At 38.4% G+C, this 16,056-nt stretch overlaps 2 protein-coding genes across 2 annotated transcripts in view; one reads left to right on the forward strand and one right to left on the reverse strand.

The window, feature by feature from the left end:
• Positions 1-2,949: 2,949 nt before the first annotated feature.
• Positions 2,950-16,056, reverse strand: part of bcl11aa (BAF chromatin remodeling complex subunit BCL11A a) — a 57,555-nt gene continuing 44,448 nt past the window's right edge. The window contains exons 3-6 of the mRNA XM_038294729.1: positions 11,006-11,797; positions 6,423-6,430; positions 3,669-5,190; positions 2,950-3,311 (exon numbers count right to left, since the gene is read on the reverse strand). Coding sequence (XP_038150657.1) covers positions 3,760-5,190; positions 6,423-6,430; positions 11,006-11,797 — 2,231 coding nt within the window. The 3' untranslated portion in view covers positions 2,950-3,311; positions 3,669-3,759. The remainder of the gene's footprint in view (positions 3,312-3,668; positions 5,191-6,422; positions 6,431-11,005; positions 11,798-16,056) is intronic.
• Positions 5,171-7,229, forward strand: LOC119789693. Its single transcript, XM_038294728.1, has 2 exons — positions 5,171-5,531; positions 5,766-7,229. The coding sequence occupies exons 1-2, from the start codon at positions 5,291-5,293 to the stop codon at positions 7,154-7,156; spliced, it is 1,632 nt and encodes a 543-aa protein (XP_038150656.1). The 5' UTR covers positions 5,171-5,290; the 3' UTR covers positions 7,157-7,229.

Below are 16,056 nucleotides of genomic sequence, written 5' to 3' on the forward strand. Positions count from 1 at the left end.
AGGCTGATAACAAAATATTCCACATTGCCATTTACAAAAAAAGTCTCAACTCAAGCCGGCTTCTCCACATCCCCCTGGTCATTTTTAAATATGCTTTGCATATGAAAGTATATTCACCCAATCTAAATATAAAGCACCATTTAGTATTTGGCAATGGAAAAGAAAATGCAAAAACATTTCATTTGTTTTTAAATGTATTTATTTCAACTTTTTTTTTAAGAGATCCATGTACTGCATATTAAGTTTGTTTTTAATCTTTAGATTTTTTCCTCCTCTCTTCTTGATGTTGGAATGTTGTCAGGTGGGAGAGGTGAGAGAGACAGAGCACACAACAGAACAGGCCAACGTCAGCGTTCAGTACTGCATACAAGAATGGCAGCAGAGTGAGGATAAAGAAGTGCGAACAAAAAAGTAAAAAACAAAGAAGATATGTACAAACACCTCTGTGGCAGCAGGAATGAAAGCAGCAGCCATCTGATGACCTGCAATGCTTCCCAATGCCACACACTTTAGCTGCTTTTTTATGGGATTTTTTTTTTACATTTTATTTCTTTAGACACACAAGTAATTCGCACTATATTATCCTGCCAAATTAAGAAAAAATATACCGTGGCAGCTTGGTTTTTTTTCCACTACCAAAACAGGTATGGCAAATACCTTTAGAGAGAACAAGCAACAGTTAAAAATACGAGCCTCAATATAAATACTATAGTGCCTACTCTAAGTGAACATTGAATTCAAATATAATTCTAGAAATACAGAAAAAGTAGACCATAAATGTGTTTAAGAATAGGAACTGACATGACTGTGCATTTTCCTATATTTTAAGTTCTTTATTATATATTCATATATAATCTCAATCCTTTCCCCAATGAAAATTGTATTTAAACCTGAAGAGCCATGAAGAACCAAGGCAGAAAATGAAGAAAAAAAAAAAAGAAACATCACAAAATCTTTTTCTTTTCAACTTTTCAGAAATGCTTCACCTGCATATACTGTGATCGGAGCATTAACCACCATGAGGAGGCAATAACAAAACTAAAATATAGTATAGTGCCAAAATATAGTATAGTGCCATTTAAAAAAAAAAGACATGTTTTTATGCCCATATTTCAGGGGGTTACAAAAACAGAACCTTGTGATGTAAGTAACAAGATTGGAGTGTCTGTTGTCCAGGCAGAAACTTATTCAGATGATGATGAATATGAACTTCTTTAAAAAAAGTGGTTGTTAATAAAGCCAGGAGAAGTGCATTTAGTTTGCCACTAGGTATGAACAGTGATTAGTTAGGCTGAGAGTAAGTTTTGGAGTTTTGTGGGTTACCAAATGTTCAAGGAGGAAATGGTGAGGATACAGAGGTCAGGGTAGGTGACGCTGCTAGCAACAGTTTTTGTGTGGTGCTTTTTTTTTTCTTTACTGCTTGTAACAAGAGGATCCTCATCATCAGACATTAAAAAAGATTTTCCCCTTCGGCATAAACTTGTAAACTGGGAAAACTGAAACAGTGCACTTCATGTCAAACAAATCCAGCTTGTAGACTCAATCCATGTACCATCTCTCAATGTAAATCTAGGACAATGCACATTTAGTGCTTTACATCCAACAGCATAAATGAAATTAATTAAAAAACAATCTCTTTTGGGTTGCAAATAAACAGGAAATGAAAGAAACAAAAAGCAGTGTGCCTTGCATTACCCTACAAAAGTATACACACCCATGTTAAAAACTGCCGCATATACATAAATACACACACACACACACAATATATATATATATATATATATATATATATATATATATATATATATATATATATATATATATATATATATATATATATATATATATGTGCGTGATATATATGTGTGTGTGGGTGTGTTAAAAATGACTACAGCCTATGTTGTATGGTTGTTTTCTACTTGAGTTGTAAAGAATTGTCCCATTTTATGTGGGATGTATTAAATAGATTTTTTTTTGGTTTCTCATTTCTCAATCACAAAGACTTGGCATTTTAGCAAGGCTGTGCACACTTTTGAGAGCCACTACATGCATATTAATAGACATAAAAACCTTAAAAACAAAAAAATATATGTTTCTGAAATCTCTCTTTCTCTGCCAGTCATTGCTGATGACCCTGTTCTGAATCTAGAATTCACAAGTAAAATACATTGCCTTGGATCCCATAATGGGCACATAGCTTCCAGTTTTATTTAGATTTTTATCTGTCTAGGCTGTTATTTTTTTACAAGTCTTAAGTGAGCTTCAATTTAAGCTCAAATATTACTTTATGCATTGTTCCACACACTGACATGCTGAAGCAGCTTTGTAGATTAGTGCTAACGCAGACATGTGACACTGCGCCTCGTCCCTCAAGTTTTGGATTGTACATTTCATCACATATCACCTTTCTCTCAAAAGCAAAACCTCAACTAATTCAGATATTCACAATACTGCTCGTACCATGTTTGCCATAAATTCCCAAAACATAGACAAAGTATTGAACATGTAATAGCTAAATGATGATTTTGAACTTTCATTGTGAATTGTCAGTTTGAGCCTTCAGGTGTTTGATTCAAGGACCTTTTTCTGGGTGGTCTAACTCATTTAGCCTTGTCTTGTGTGACCCCAAACTTAAACCAGATAAGATAATGGCCAATGAACTTTTGATATATCAAAGGCACTCTTCCTTATTCCTCCAAATGATTGTACAAATTGAGTTTGTTGCAAACTTTGTCTTTTTGAAAGAAGTTTGAGGCCTGTCATCACTTTAAGTTTAGTAGTCAAGCCAAATGTTTATGATTATTTTATCTTTTAGAAAGATTAGAATAAGTGCATTTTCAGGGTCGTAAAAAAGGGGGTCAAGTAAAAGACTGTTCAATTTCCATGTTACAAAACAAAGCTGTACATGATATGTGTTACAGAATGTATGCAGCATGGATGTATCTTTCTTTTTTATTTTTTAAGAATAAAAAGAATATAACTGAATGAGAGAAAAACAGCAACACATTTACTCAACAACTAACCAACAAGGGACAAGTTCTTTTCTTTTTTCTTTTCTTTTTTGATTAGCAAAAACATACTATGCATGCTGACTAATTCTTTAAAATGAAAAGCAAAAGAAAACTCAATTAAAGGAAATAGTACACAACATGTAAATTATTGCACAAGAGAAAGGCTCGAAGTTTTGCATCAATGCAAGAGTATTGCCCCGATACAGATCATGCATTCGATGGGTAATGAAAACAAGGTGTGCTGGTGCAGAGCACATGGTCTTAGACTTCCACCAGTTTGGTGAAAGAGGGAGTGTTGGTGTAGGAGCCAATTATCCTTTGGTGTTTGTCGCCACCAGGGGGCGTATTTAATCTTTGAGTTCTGAGTGTCTGATGAGGGGATGGGTTATTTAAGGTCAACCATCAATTCTGTTCAGGTGTGGTTAATAGGCTGAGGCAAACAGTTTTCTACTGTGCTTGGTTGGATTTATGTTGAATTTATGTGGATCTTGAAGGAAAACAGTAAGATAATGGACTTGTGCTGAAAATAAATGACTTTGTTTTATGTCAAACGGAAGATCGGCATTCTAAATCTTAATTGAGCGCACGTAAAACCAATGCCTTCCAACACAAACCACCAGTAGCCTAAAATATAGGATTTTAGCCGCTACAGTTGGTATCAGGACAAATCTACAAGGGGGCTAGGAATAAACACTTGACTGTTGGCGACCCAGTTGTGAGGGGAAAAAGGTCTCATTGTTTCTGCCTTCTACTCTGACTTTATTTCTGTACTCAAGGGACGGTCACTGTGCCATTTTTTCATGTATTTCTCCAAGGTGCTGTAAACACTGAAGGGCATTTGACAAATTTCACACTTGTATACATCTTTTCCCACCTGACCATGGGTCTTCATGTGGCGGGTAAGTTTGGAGCTCTGGGCACAAGCATAATTGCAAAGCTCACATTTGTAGGGTCTCTCTCCTGTGTGGCTATGCCTGTGTACTGTTAAGTTACTGCAGTTCTTAAAAACCTTGCCACAGAACTCACAAGTGTCACTTCTGCGTCCATCCTTGGAGCTGGGTCTTCCAGGACCCCCAAGGTGGGGTGTGCTGCCCCCACTGCCTGTCCCACTGCGGCCTGACATTCCTCCATCAAGTTCTCCAGGTGGGGTCGAAAAACGCAGGCTGCCATTCTCTGACGAGTGCTCAGATGATGATGCAAAAGGCGATTGTCTGGAATCCCCGAAATTAAGAAAGCGATCCTTGAGTTGTCGAGAGGCAGCATAGCCAGCCAGCCATTGGGAGTAGACGTTTTCTGTGTTAGGGATGGTAGGGGTAGGCAGGTCAAATTCTTTCTCCAATTTAATGCGTTTTGAAAAAGGACTAAGTGGACTGGGACTACCCAGAAGCAGTTTTTTTGAGAGGCCAATTGAAGAAGATTCATTAGGAGAAGCCCCTCGTCCATTTACTGCGGAAACAGTGCCTTCTTCTACACGTTCTGTTTCCAGGACAGAGTCTCCATCGCACAAGTCCCGATTGTGGTGATGGTCTCTGCTGAGATGATGATGCAGATGGTTCTCTTGCAACATTGCGTTTCGTTTGTGTGCATTGAGGGCTTCACTGAAATGCTGCATACTGGCAGCAAGACCCATTCCCTGCATGACCTCTGGCAGTGACCGAGGAATAGATGCCTCATCAGCCACCCCAGCCAGTCGACTTGCAATACCACTGCTGTTTTCATGTTGTCGTGATGCTTCCAGATTCAGTCCAAAGGGATAGCTGTTGTTTAGTTTGGGTGGCCTCTCCCCATTCTGTACTTCTTCTTCCCCCTCCTCTTCCTCCTCCTCCTCCTCTTCCTCCTCCTCCTCTTCTTCTTCTTCCTCCTCTTCTTCTTCTTCCTCGCCATTTTCTCGTATCATGCGGTCATTTTCACTTTTCAGTTTGGCCACCACTGATTTAAGTGCATTGCTTGCTCTGCCTATATGCTCACTAGTGCCAGGCTCGGGGGATGAGGCAATAGATAGACCATCTTCTGATTTGCCAGTGTTTGGCGAGGATGATTTGTGCATATGGGTCTTCATATGTCGTTTAAGTTTGCTGGCCTGTGTGCAAGCATGATCACACAAGTGACATTTGTACGGCTTTTCTCCTGTGTGGCTTCGTCGATGCACTATAGAGCTTTGGAGCGTGACGTCACTTCCCTAGTAGGAGGAGCACCGGCACCATCTTAGGGGTCCACAAACGTAACTGGCAAAAGCAATATCTCGACATTCTCGCAGATTTTTAGAATCTAAGTTAGCAATGGTTCGAACTTGCTGTGTTATTGGGTGTAATGTTAGGTCACGCGACCGCAGCTGTACAAAGATAGAAAATGGACTTTCATTTTACACTTTTCCTGCCTGGAAACAACGCGAGGGGGCTAAGGTATCTGAGCTAACAAAAAGTCGACGAATGGCCTGGGTATCAGCGGTAAGACGTTCTGATATTACCTTCTCCAACATCTCAAGAAACCTACGAGTTTGCTCCAGACATTTCCATTCTGGTGAGTGTCTAAATTCGCTTTGTTTTTATGTCATTATTTTTTTGCTATGATTTTTTCCCGGGTGTACTTGTGTTCAGTTTATGTCGAGTTAAGTAGATCAGGCTAATATAAGTAGCGAGTTTTGTTAGTGGACATCGGGGTTATTCCACTATTGTCAAGTAAACTATTTAAGTTTTCTAGTGTTATAATTCACAGTATTAAGACTGATGTGTGTTCCGATTTGTTCTCTTAAAGGCAAGCCGTCATACGAAATGGATGAGCTCAATCCAGACTGGGTTCCAACGCTAAATATGGGTCACTGCGAGATAAACGCCACAACATCGGACCGACATGTGCGTTGTTTAAAGAGGCGATACAGCAGCGCAGTTGAAGGCCAGGCAGCAAAGACCATGGTAGAAAAACAAGAACCGGAGCAAGTTACAGAGATTGCATCAGAAACACCAGAAGAGGTCAAACAAAACACAGTAGTTGAGGCAATGGAAGAGGAGCGAGTTCGAGAGGCTGTGGAGGAAACCCCAGGAGAGGAGCTCAGCAAGGCTGCAGACTCTGACGAGGAACATGATTTAGCATCAAAAAGGCAACAAATCGAATGTCACTTGTGTGAAGAGAGAAGAGAAGAAATAAATCGTTTGTTACAGGAGAACAGGAAGCTCAGGTCAGAGCTGAATAAAAAACAGCTGGACACAGATTTTTTTAAGGATGACACAAAAAAAGTAAAATATTATACAGGACTTCCTTGCTTTGTCATTTTATTATCATTGTTTAACACTATTAGGCCTTTTCTGTCAGAATCAAAAAAGATTTCACAGTTTCAAATGGTTGTACTTACACTAATGCGTCTAAGACTTGATTTACCTGTTCTGCATCTTTGCCATCTTTTCAGTGTGTCACACAAAACTCTGTCGACTGTCTTTGCTGACACCCTTGATGTGTTGTATGCACGCCTTAAGCCCATGGTAAGCTGGCCTGAGAGGCATTGTTTACAAGCCACAATGCCTCCTCAGTTTTTGGAAATATTTGGAAAACGTGTAGCAATTATTGTTGATTGTTTTGAATTAGGCACAGAAAGACCCTCAAATTTAAAAGCACGTGCACAATCCTTCTCCCGGTACAAAGGAAGACACACTATGAAATACCTTATTGGTATAACACCACATGGGTCGATTTCTTTTATTTCTAAGGGATGGGGTGGACGTACTTCAGACAAGCACATTACAGAAAACTGTGGCCTTCTCTCCAATTTATTACCTGGAGACATTGTGTTAGCAGACAGAGGCTTTGATATTAAGGACAGTGTAGGAATGATGTGTGCTGAGGTCAAGATGCCATCATTCACTAAAGGGAGATGTCAACTGGATGCTAAAGATGTCGAAGACTCGCGAGCTATAGCTCACCTCAGAATTCATGTGGAAAGAGTGATTGGCTGCATGAGGAACAAATACAAACTGTTACACAGAACTATACCAATTAGGTTGCTGCTTACATGTGAGGGTGAAGAGGTGACACTTCTTGACAAGATTGTGTTTGTGTGCTGCTGCTTAGTGAACATGTGTTCTAGTGTGGTTGTGAAACCTAATGAAAATGAAACCTGTACATGTGAATATGAAACTCCAATGCTTGACTGATATTAATTAAAATGCAGATTGAAAAAAGATTTTCTGCATTTATTCTTTTGGCATATTTGTATGGTTAGTACTGTTTTTAGAAAAAATGTAGATAAAAAAAAAACTAAATTGTTTTGTAAGATAGCACTGTTGTGAAAAAAATAATATAGTAAAAAAGGAAATTTTTTTTTATTTGTTTTTTATGATTTTATGGAAATGTGTAGATTTGAATAAAAACAGGGAAAGGGGATTTTTTTTCTTCATTTAATAAATTGATCTGGAAAAACTTTAAATAAGATTTTTTTATTAACCCTTTGAAGTTGTTTAAACAGTTGATAAAATTTCCCAAAAACATTTTTCATAAACAGTCATAACATTTAAAATTTGGGAAAAACATTTAAAATTCTTTTGAAGTAGATTTAGATTTTTAGTTAAACTTTTTTTGTTTAAAAATACTTATATAACCGGGAATTTACCCAAGTAAACAATGTAAAAAAATATGACCAAATGAAAGAGCCCATATTTAAACATTCAACGGTATTCAGAGTGAAAAAAATATGAAAAAAGGCACTTTTAAAATTTTGTCTTTTTGGGAAATTTTTCGTGGAAATGTGTAGATTTGAATAACAACATGAAAGAAATTGTTTTTTTCCCCATTTAATAAATTGTTTTGGAAAACATTTGAAAAGGGACTATTGTTTTAAAGGCAATTAAAGTTGAATGTAAACAGTTGATAAAACTTCAAACAGTCTAAGAAAAAAATTTGAAAATTAAATATCATATACATGAAGTAAAATTAGATTTTTAGAAAAACATTTTTTGTTTAAAATTTACTTTTTTAAAATTTTGGACATTTAGCGGTAAAAATATGCCCAAAAATTGAAAGACCCCCATTTTTTAAAAACTTTTAAAACATGTATTAAAGAGTAAAAAATTAATATAAAAATAGTCACATTATTAAAAATTAGTCTTATTGGGCATTTTTCAGTGGAAAAAGTAACATGTAAGTGAACATTACAGGTAAAAAATCTGCCAAAAAAACAGAGAAAAAATTTTAGGAAAAAAAGTGCAAATATTAGTCTAGCAGAATGATTTTACATGCCTTTTTGACAAGATTGTTGGGCTATGTCTCCTTGAAGTGGAGTAAAGGTGTGCTCGAGAAATATCTACCCAAAAAAGTTCTGGAAGGCAAATGTTTTTAAAGAAAAATTTGTGCTTTTTGTGGGGTGGGTTTCCCCGAATTCCTGATCTGGAAAGACACGGACAAAAAAGCCATGTCTTTCTGGGTCAACAAAAAAGGTCACAGTTGGGTTTTTTTTTTGTCACAAAATTTTCAGTTTGTTAAATGTGGGATAGTATGGGGGTGATTTTTTTTCGGGGAAGTTTTACTTTCCAGACAGCTGAAAGGGAAAAGTTTTTGTCGTTTGCACCAAATGCTCCTGGAAAGGGAGGGGGGGTTTTTTCCCCCCTATTTATAAGGACACCCTTTTTCTCCGGCAGCCCCTTACCACAGCAGTCACCCTGTTGTGAATACCCCCCCCCCCCCCCCCCAAAAAAGAAAGCTCCAAATTCGGGAAGTCAGTGTTTTTGATGAAAACCCACTTTTTTTTCTTTTGATTTTTGTGACAAGCTCTTAAAAATTTTAAAGTAGGGCCCCTTTTTGCATCAACCTCTTTATTTTACACCCACTTTTGTTTGGGGCCATAAAACATGGTGTTGCCTTTGGGGTTTTCACAAAAATTGGGGTTTTTTAAAAATGTAAGCGCTGGGCTTTCCAAAATTTGGGTGGCCCAAAGACAAAACCGTGCAAGAGGTTTTTGTTAAATTGTCCCCCAGCCGGACATTCCAATTTTCCAAGGCAGAAACACGTTTTTGCTGCAGTTTGTGTGCTTTTCAAATAGCTTCTGCCTGCCCCATCAGTCACTATTGGAAACTTTTTTTTATTTTTCACAGCATAGCAAAAAATTGACAAATTTATCGGAGTTTGGGTGTTTTTGTTGTTTCAGAGAGGATAGGAAGAGGTAACTTAACTGATTGGGTTTTTCTGTGTGTGTGGGAAAAATTTTGTAATATTCTTCCCTTTTCCTTGGGGGAAAACCAACAGCTTTGGATGCTCTAAATTGGGGTTTCAAGCAGAGGGATCAATCTTCCCGATTTGCAGGGGGGATTTTTCCCTTTTTTTCGGCGGCTTCTTCTGGCTGGGTGTTGAGACTTCAGCAAGGAATATTTTTGGGCAAGTATCTTTTTTTTTGGGGGAAGCTGGAAATAATATAGTCAATTTTTGGGCCCAAATTTGCGTGAATCTTCTTCCCGAAAATTTCCCCGGTAATATTTAGTAGGCTGGCCCCCTGTAACAGTTTTTGTGCCCCCGTATCCTTCCCCTGTTGCTTCCCCCTTAAAAAAATAGGGCACCTATTTGGGGGCAGGGGCCTTTTACCCCTTTTTATGCAAATTTCAAGTGCACACTCAACAGTTTCCAGTGTTGCTCGCATGACCCACGGTGTTAACGGGGGGCTCACAGAGTCTTGAGGTTTCTTTTAACCGCAAAAACCAAAAAAGAAATGAATGGGGATTTTTTTATTAAATTAATTTTTTATTTATTTTGAATGAACATTAGTTTTTGCCCCTTTTTATAACTATTTTTTTTTCATTGTAAATGTGTAAATGACAGGTTAATTATTTTAGTCTTTGTTTGGGGAAAATTTTTTATTTTTCTCATTTTATTTTAATATTCATATTTAAATCCATATAAAGTTTTCACTCATTTTGTTTCTCTTTTCAAGGCCAAAACCATTCCCCCGCAGAAAGTTGTTTGTAGACCAGGGCAGGTTCTTCCATAACAAACCCGATTCTTTCTCAAAGGGGGATTTAAACTGGGTTTCCTTTTTTAAGCAAAAAGTGTGTAATTTGTTTTGACTCTGATTTCTTTCCATTGTTGTCACTAGGGGGGGGAAAAAAGCCTGCCCAAAATTTAGAAAAAAGAGCAGAAAAGCTCTTTCCTTTACACTTATCTCTTTTGCCAAAAAATGAAAAAATAAAAGTTTCCGGGCTGGGGAAATCATCGATCTCCCTTTATTTTTTTAGGAGAATATTGAATACTTTTTTCCCCGACAGTCTTTTTATTTGTTTTGAGGGGCCCAAAAGGGAAATTAAAAAATGCAGTGGGAAATTTCTGTAAATTTTAATTTAATATTGGCTCTTCGCCCCAAACCCAAATTTGTCCCCTTTTAAAAATTAAGTGTTCACAAATTTATAGTACTATACCAAAAAACATTCTGTTTGACTTTAAAATTTAAAGTACTTTTAAAAATGTACATTTTAAAAGAAGGGGGTCAGAACCCACCCTTTTTTCGAAAACCCCCAAAGTATTCACAATCAAGGGGGGGGTAAAAATTTTCCAAATCATGTACCCAGCCATTTTTAAAAAGGAAAGTTGCCTCCATTGGCTTTTTAATTTTTTGAAATGATTTCCCGGGGTAAGCACTGGGCCCACAGCCCGGGGATGTTTTAAAATTTTTTCTGGGAATGTCATAAAGAGGTAAAAATCGGGGGTTTCTGCTCCAATTTTTTATTTTCAAAAGGGTCGTTATGTCCAAATTTTTTCTATTTTTTCCATGTGCGTTTCTTGGCTTTTTGGGAGAAGCTTTTTTGCATTTTAAACCCCCTTTGTTTTTTAAAACTGTTTTCAGCAAATTTTTGGGAAGGGGGAGAATACAGCCCCTTTAAAACCCACCCAAAAAGCCCCAAAATGGGTTTTTTTTGGTTGTGGACCCCTAAATGGCGACCCAGGACGAAAACGTTTATATCCTGTGGGGGTCAAATCCCCAAAACTCTATTAAATTGCTTGGAATTAAAAAAGGCCCTTTCCACCCAAATCACAACACTTTGATTTTAACTGAGTGTTGGAGGAAGAGGGTGGTCCTGCTGAAGGGAGAGGAGTTGGAGGAGTGGTTTGTGAACCCACAGGTGACTGCATGGAGCCTTGTAGTGGTGGAGGAGTAGCAAGATATGGAGGTTTGCTACCCCCTGTGCCCCCTGTACCTCCATTTCCTCCTGTTTGGAATGGCTGCAGTAAGCGCTGCATGGGGCTTGGCCGGCTGGGTGACAACGGGGGAGTAGACCCTGAGGTGTTGCCCGCCAGTTCCCGTAGACGCCTTGAGAAGTCCATTGTCGGAGGTGGTTCCAGAGGCAGAGGAGGATTAAGGCGCAGCACCCTGTCAAAGGCACTCGGGTGGTGGGCTGCCAGCGCCAGCTCCTCTGGGCTCAGGTGGTGGGGATCCAGATGATTTCGTGGAGGGGGGCTGAAGAGAGGTGGGGTTGGGGGGAAACGCTGATGATGGCCCCCAGGAACCCCAGAGCCAATGGCACCTCCTGCTCCGACGCTGTCCCTTCCCCCTGAGCCTGAGCCAGGGATGCGGAGGAGGTTGAAAGGGCTTGCATCAGGCGGCAAATGGAGTCCATGAAGGGGAGGCTGAGAGGGACAGTCGGCACCACCACCAAGAGAAGATGGCCCACCCATGCGTGGGGTGAGAGGACTGCCATGTTCGCTTTCCAGATAAATTCGAAAGCCATGAGAGTTCTGGGCATGCTGAAGCAAGAACCAGGCACTGCCATATGACTGCTTACACGTTGTGCAGGTATACGTAGTTGGCTCCTCCTTACCTGTGGGGACAGAGAGAGAAAGAACTTACAAAGATGCTGACTATATGTTAAACACTGCTTTGTAAAAAAGACTAATAAGAAGAGTTGTCTGAACTACTTTCATCACTTTAATGTGAGAAAAAAGGCCGGACCTTAGGCCTTGCTGAGTTTAAAGTGGTTGGCACATGGTGTTGAGGGCTTTGCAAACACAACAGCAGCTTTTATTGAGGTCATGCCCCACATGAGTAGCATGTGAGAAGAACTGTGTGTATCTCTTTTTCTCCCAGACTGCTTTGGGACATAATTTCCCCCTTTAGACTGACTGAGAGTCCTCTATTGTCAGCAGGAGAACAAAGATGCAGGCTATCCCTGTGGACTGCTATTTCTTACTGATCTACCAAAACAGATTTGTTGGCGAATTCATAGACACCAAAAAAAGAAACAGTTAAACACACACAAAGCCCCAGGAGAGACAAATGTATAATAACTCCTGAAACCTTTAAGTTAGTAAGTTTCTAGAGTGTGCGTAATTTAACATCATAGCATGCCCAAAACACCAGCTTGTATTTAACCCAGAAATATGGCATAGCTAAATATTAAAATACCTCATATACATTTTTACTGTGTCCACAATCATCCCACATGCATTTACCCCTCCCAAAAAACAGTTGACACTTATATTCTGTGACTTATGCAAATAAGTAACCTTAGTAGCCCAAAGAGGTAAGACTGTAGGAGTGTGAAATCTTTAAGGCTCTGACTGAAAAGGAAATTTGAATCTCACTGTCTAGCTTAGAGCTATTTTTTTCCTAATCAAGCCATGCACAATTGCTTTAAGAAGGCGATGAGAAGAACATTTAAAACAATAATTGCTTTTGTAAGGGCATGTGGAACAATGACCTGTGGTGCGACCTGCAATGCGTGTCTAATCTCATTAGTGGACGGAATGGACGGCCATCGGCTCGTTTGCAAGATTAGATGACAAACGAACCCCCTGTTGCTAGTGTTCAGAAGTGACTTTTGCTTAGCGCAAAATGAAAAAGCACATCAAAAGGAAAAAGAGACAATTTTGCCAAAGTCTGAAAAAGATCCTATTAAAAATGTGTATTCAGCTTGTTTGAGTTAGGTAAGATCACTGTGGAATTACTGTGTTACCACTGCTTCTCTTTAAAAAAGGAAAAAACAAGAAAATGTAATACATTTATCTTTAAGCTTTTTCTTGTGTGAGCACAGACACTGAATAAGTTGGAATTAAACAGGTTTCTGAATGTCATTTGTCCATTTCAAAATCAGTTTTCCTTTTTTGAACATCCAAACATACAACTTAAGAAAAGCTTTTTGGAAGGTCAAACAGCTTCTTTGAAAGTTGTAACATCTGTAGTGTATGAATATATTTTACATAACCCTATTTTTAATAAAGACATATACCCCTTTATGAATATATCATCATAGATGCTATTTTTGTTCAGGATTTAGTCAGAGCAAAATTCTTTTTGAATGTTAACTGGTTACAGACGGGTTTCACTAAGGATTGTAATAGTTACATCCCAGGTCCTGGATACATGTGTCTGTGAAAGCTCTGATGCCCTAACTGATCATTCATCCAGACTTATTCATCCGTGCATCCTCCATTTCAGCCCTTCTACTCAATGTTATAATTCCTACCAGCTCTGTGGCACTTAGTCATGATGCTCCCCTCCATTGTCCATCAGATTAATAGTCAGAGGGATCCTCAAGTCTGGGCTATTGCATTGCAACATTTTGTGGTGAGTTACAGAGCGGACATGCAACGAAATCTAAGTGAAGCTGGTATTCTATCAAATGAGCTTATCCGGTCACACCAGCATACCCATGGTCAATACAATCCAGGTTAATCCCTTAAGTTTATATATTTAGTTCATCCCTTTAGTTTTGTATGAAAAATAAACTTTAAACCACCTCAAAGGGCATGTATCACTTTAGTGACTACTGATCTTAATTACACTTCAATTCTTTTAAGAAACTGAATGCTGGGTATTATTTGATCTAAAGCGCAATCGTCATAATGAAGAAAAAAATGTTTGAAGTATATCACCTTGTGTTCAAAGAATTTACAGTACATGAAATCGCTTTCATTTTTAAAACTGATCTGCATTAAAAGAACATTGCAATGATATTCCAGTAAACTATACTAGACTGAGACCATTTTTGATTTTAAAAAGACATATCTGTTTCTGAAACAAAGGTTTAGCCATAACTGTGCAACTCCTGAGCTTGACTCAAAGCTCAGTCCTGTATCTATGCTGGCTGAAATTGTAAGGTTAATGGATGTTGGAGTAGACAAGCGCCCCACTCTATCTCACTGTAATATACTCCCATCAGCCACTTCATTAGGCAAACTCGTCACTACTCCAAAGTGAAAAAAAAATGAAGTGAGAAAGTAGAAGATGAAGACAGATTGAGTCAAAGAAAGGCAAAGACAGAAATGAGGCAGTGGTAGTTACTCTAGATAAGGTTTCAATAAAAGTGAAAAATACCTAACAACTCTATAATCCTATATCTAACTAATGTAAAGTTTGAGCCAGCCAAGGTGGAAGAACAAAAAAAAAAAAAAGATGGAAACAAGGGAAGGTGGATGGGGTAGATAATAGCATCCGGTTCTTTACCTGGGGTAAATGTCAGAGCTTTCGAGACACTAGTGAGACTCTAGAGAACACACGCAAGCACTGTTTCAGAAATGTCCTAACACTCAATACCTGCCATGCTACAGTGACAAGCACAGGCATTAAGCCCTATTAAGCCAAGGGCATTGCCTGGACACTTATGTGGTGCTAGATGGAGGAGGAAGCCAGTGAGGCAGTGTGACTCAGGTTTCAGAGCTCCTCTGTGTGGAGGGGGGGTGTATATATGTGTGTAAGTAGTAGGATCCCCTGGCTCCTTCAATCCCTCTCTGAAGGAAATGTAGCACTTTGGCTGTCCGGATGGCTGAAATAAAGCTTGTGCACTACACTGAGGACACAGAATACACACCTCACAAAATAGATTAATTACGTCCTGTATCCACAGGATGTATCTTCACTGGAAGAATTATGCAAAATTATGGATTCATTCAATTATGGCTTCAAATTACCTTTCAAAATGTGTCACTTTATCAGCGACAATCATAAAATTAGCAGAATTATGCTATAAATAGTGAAATAAAAGTAGGCTATTAAAGTGAAATCTGTATTTTGTTTCACTGGCTTAGCTTGTGACTTCTCATGTCCCTGAAAATCCAAGAGCATTCTTCTGCTTGGGAAAAATTTTTCCGATCCATCAGATAACACATTTACACTTTTTTTTTTTCTCTTTTTAAACAAATTTACCTTGGAACGTCAGACTGAATAACTGTCTGTTTCCCCAGCCAGTCATTCTGTCCTATAAATTAGCTGGAACACCACCATTATTTCTCTCCAACCAGCTGGGAGACAGACACCAATGCCAGATCTTGGCTACAAGATAGGACAGTTCCACAACTATCACATTGGCCTTTCCCCTTTCTCAGTTGAATTTCTTCCCTGTAAACATTTTCTTCTCTGTTCTTTGTTTTCATATTCCCTTTTCTTCTCTTCTCTGCTATTTCAACAGATAGTATTACAATGCCACATCTCCACAATAGCATTTGGTGAAAATTCTTGCAATAAGGATAAATATTCCTAAACACAATTTAGAATTTCCATTTGACTTTTTAGCTTTCAGGAAACTCAGTTTGTATTTAAATCCAAGCAGCAAAACCAACCTTTGGTCACACAATTTAAGATTTTGAAAGTCAGAAATCAGGTCTTAAAGCATATAAAAGTAGTAGTAACCACTGCAATGCAAGGCAGCATTACCCCTCCCACACCTGTTGCTGTGCATTCCCTTTCAGTTGACTGGAACGGGGCTACAGTTTCCTGTTGCTTGTAAAATAGACCCTTTAGATGTCAATGTTTACTGTAAAATTTTTACTGTAAAATTTATGGTCACAAAAAATGGAAACAGGCATGGGGTGAGAACTAAAAAGATGCCATCCATCGCTTAAAAAGGCAGTTCTAAAACTTTATTAGGCAAGCTACATCTGTACAGTAGCAAACTCAAGGCTTGCGTCCTGAATACACACCCGGAGTAACCCATGTAACCTAACATTTTAATGTTATACATATGGGGTTATATGCAGGCCAAGATGATGAAAAAGTAACATTTTATTTAAAAGAAATACAATTGTATTTAAAAATATGAAAAAGTTTACTTTTCAGTTTTTAATAAAAAGTAAATAAGTAAAT

This window comes from Cyprinodon tularosa, unplaced genomic scaffold, assembly GCF_016077235.1.
Source record: "Cyprinodon tularosa strain WSP-4 unplaced genomic scaffold, ASM1607723v1 ctg343, whole genome shotgun sequence".
NCBI classification, from domain to species: domain Eukaryota; kingdom Metazoa; phylum Chordata; class Actinopteri; order Cyprinodontiformes; family Cyprinodontidae; genus Cyprinodon; species Cyprinodon tularosa.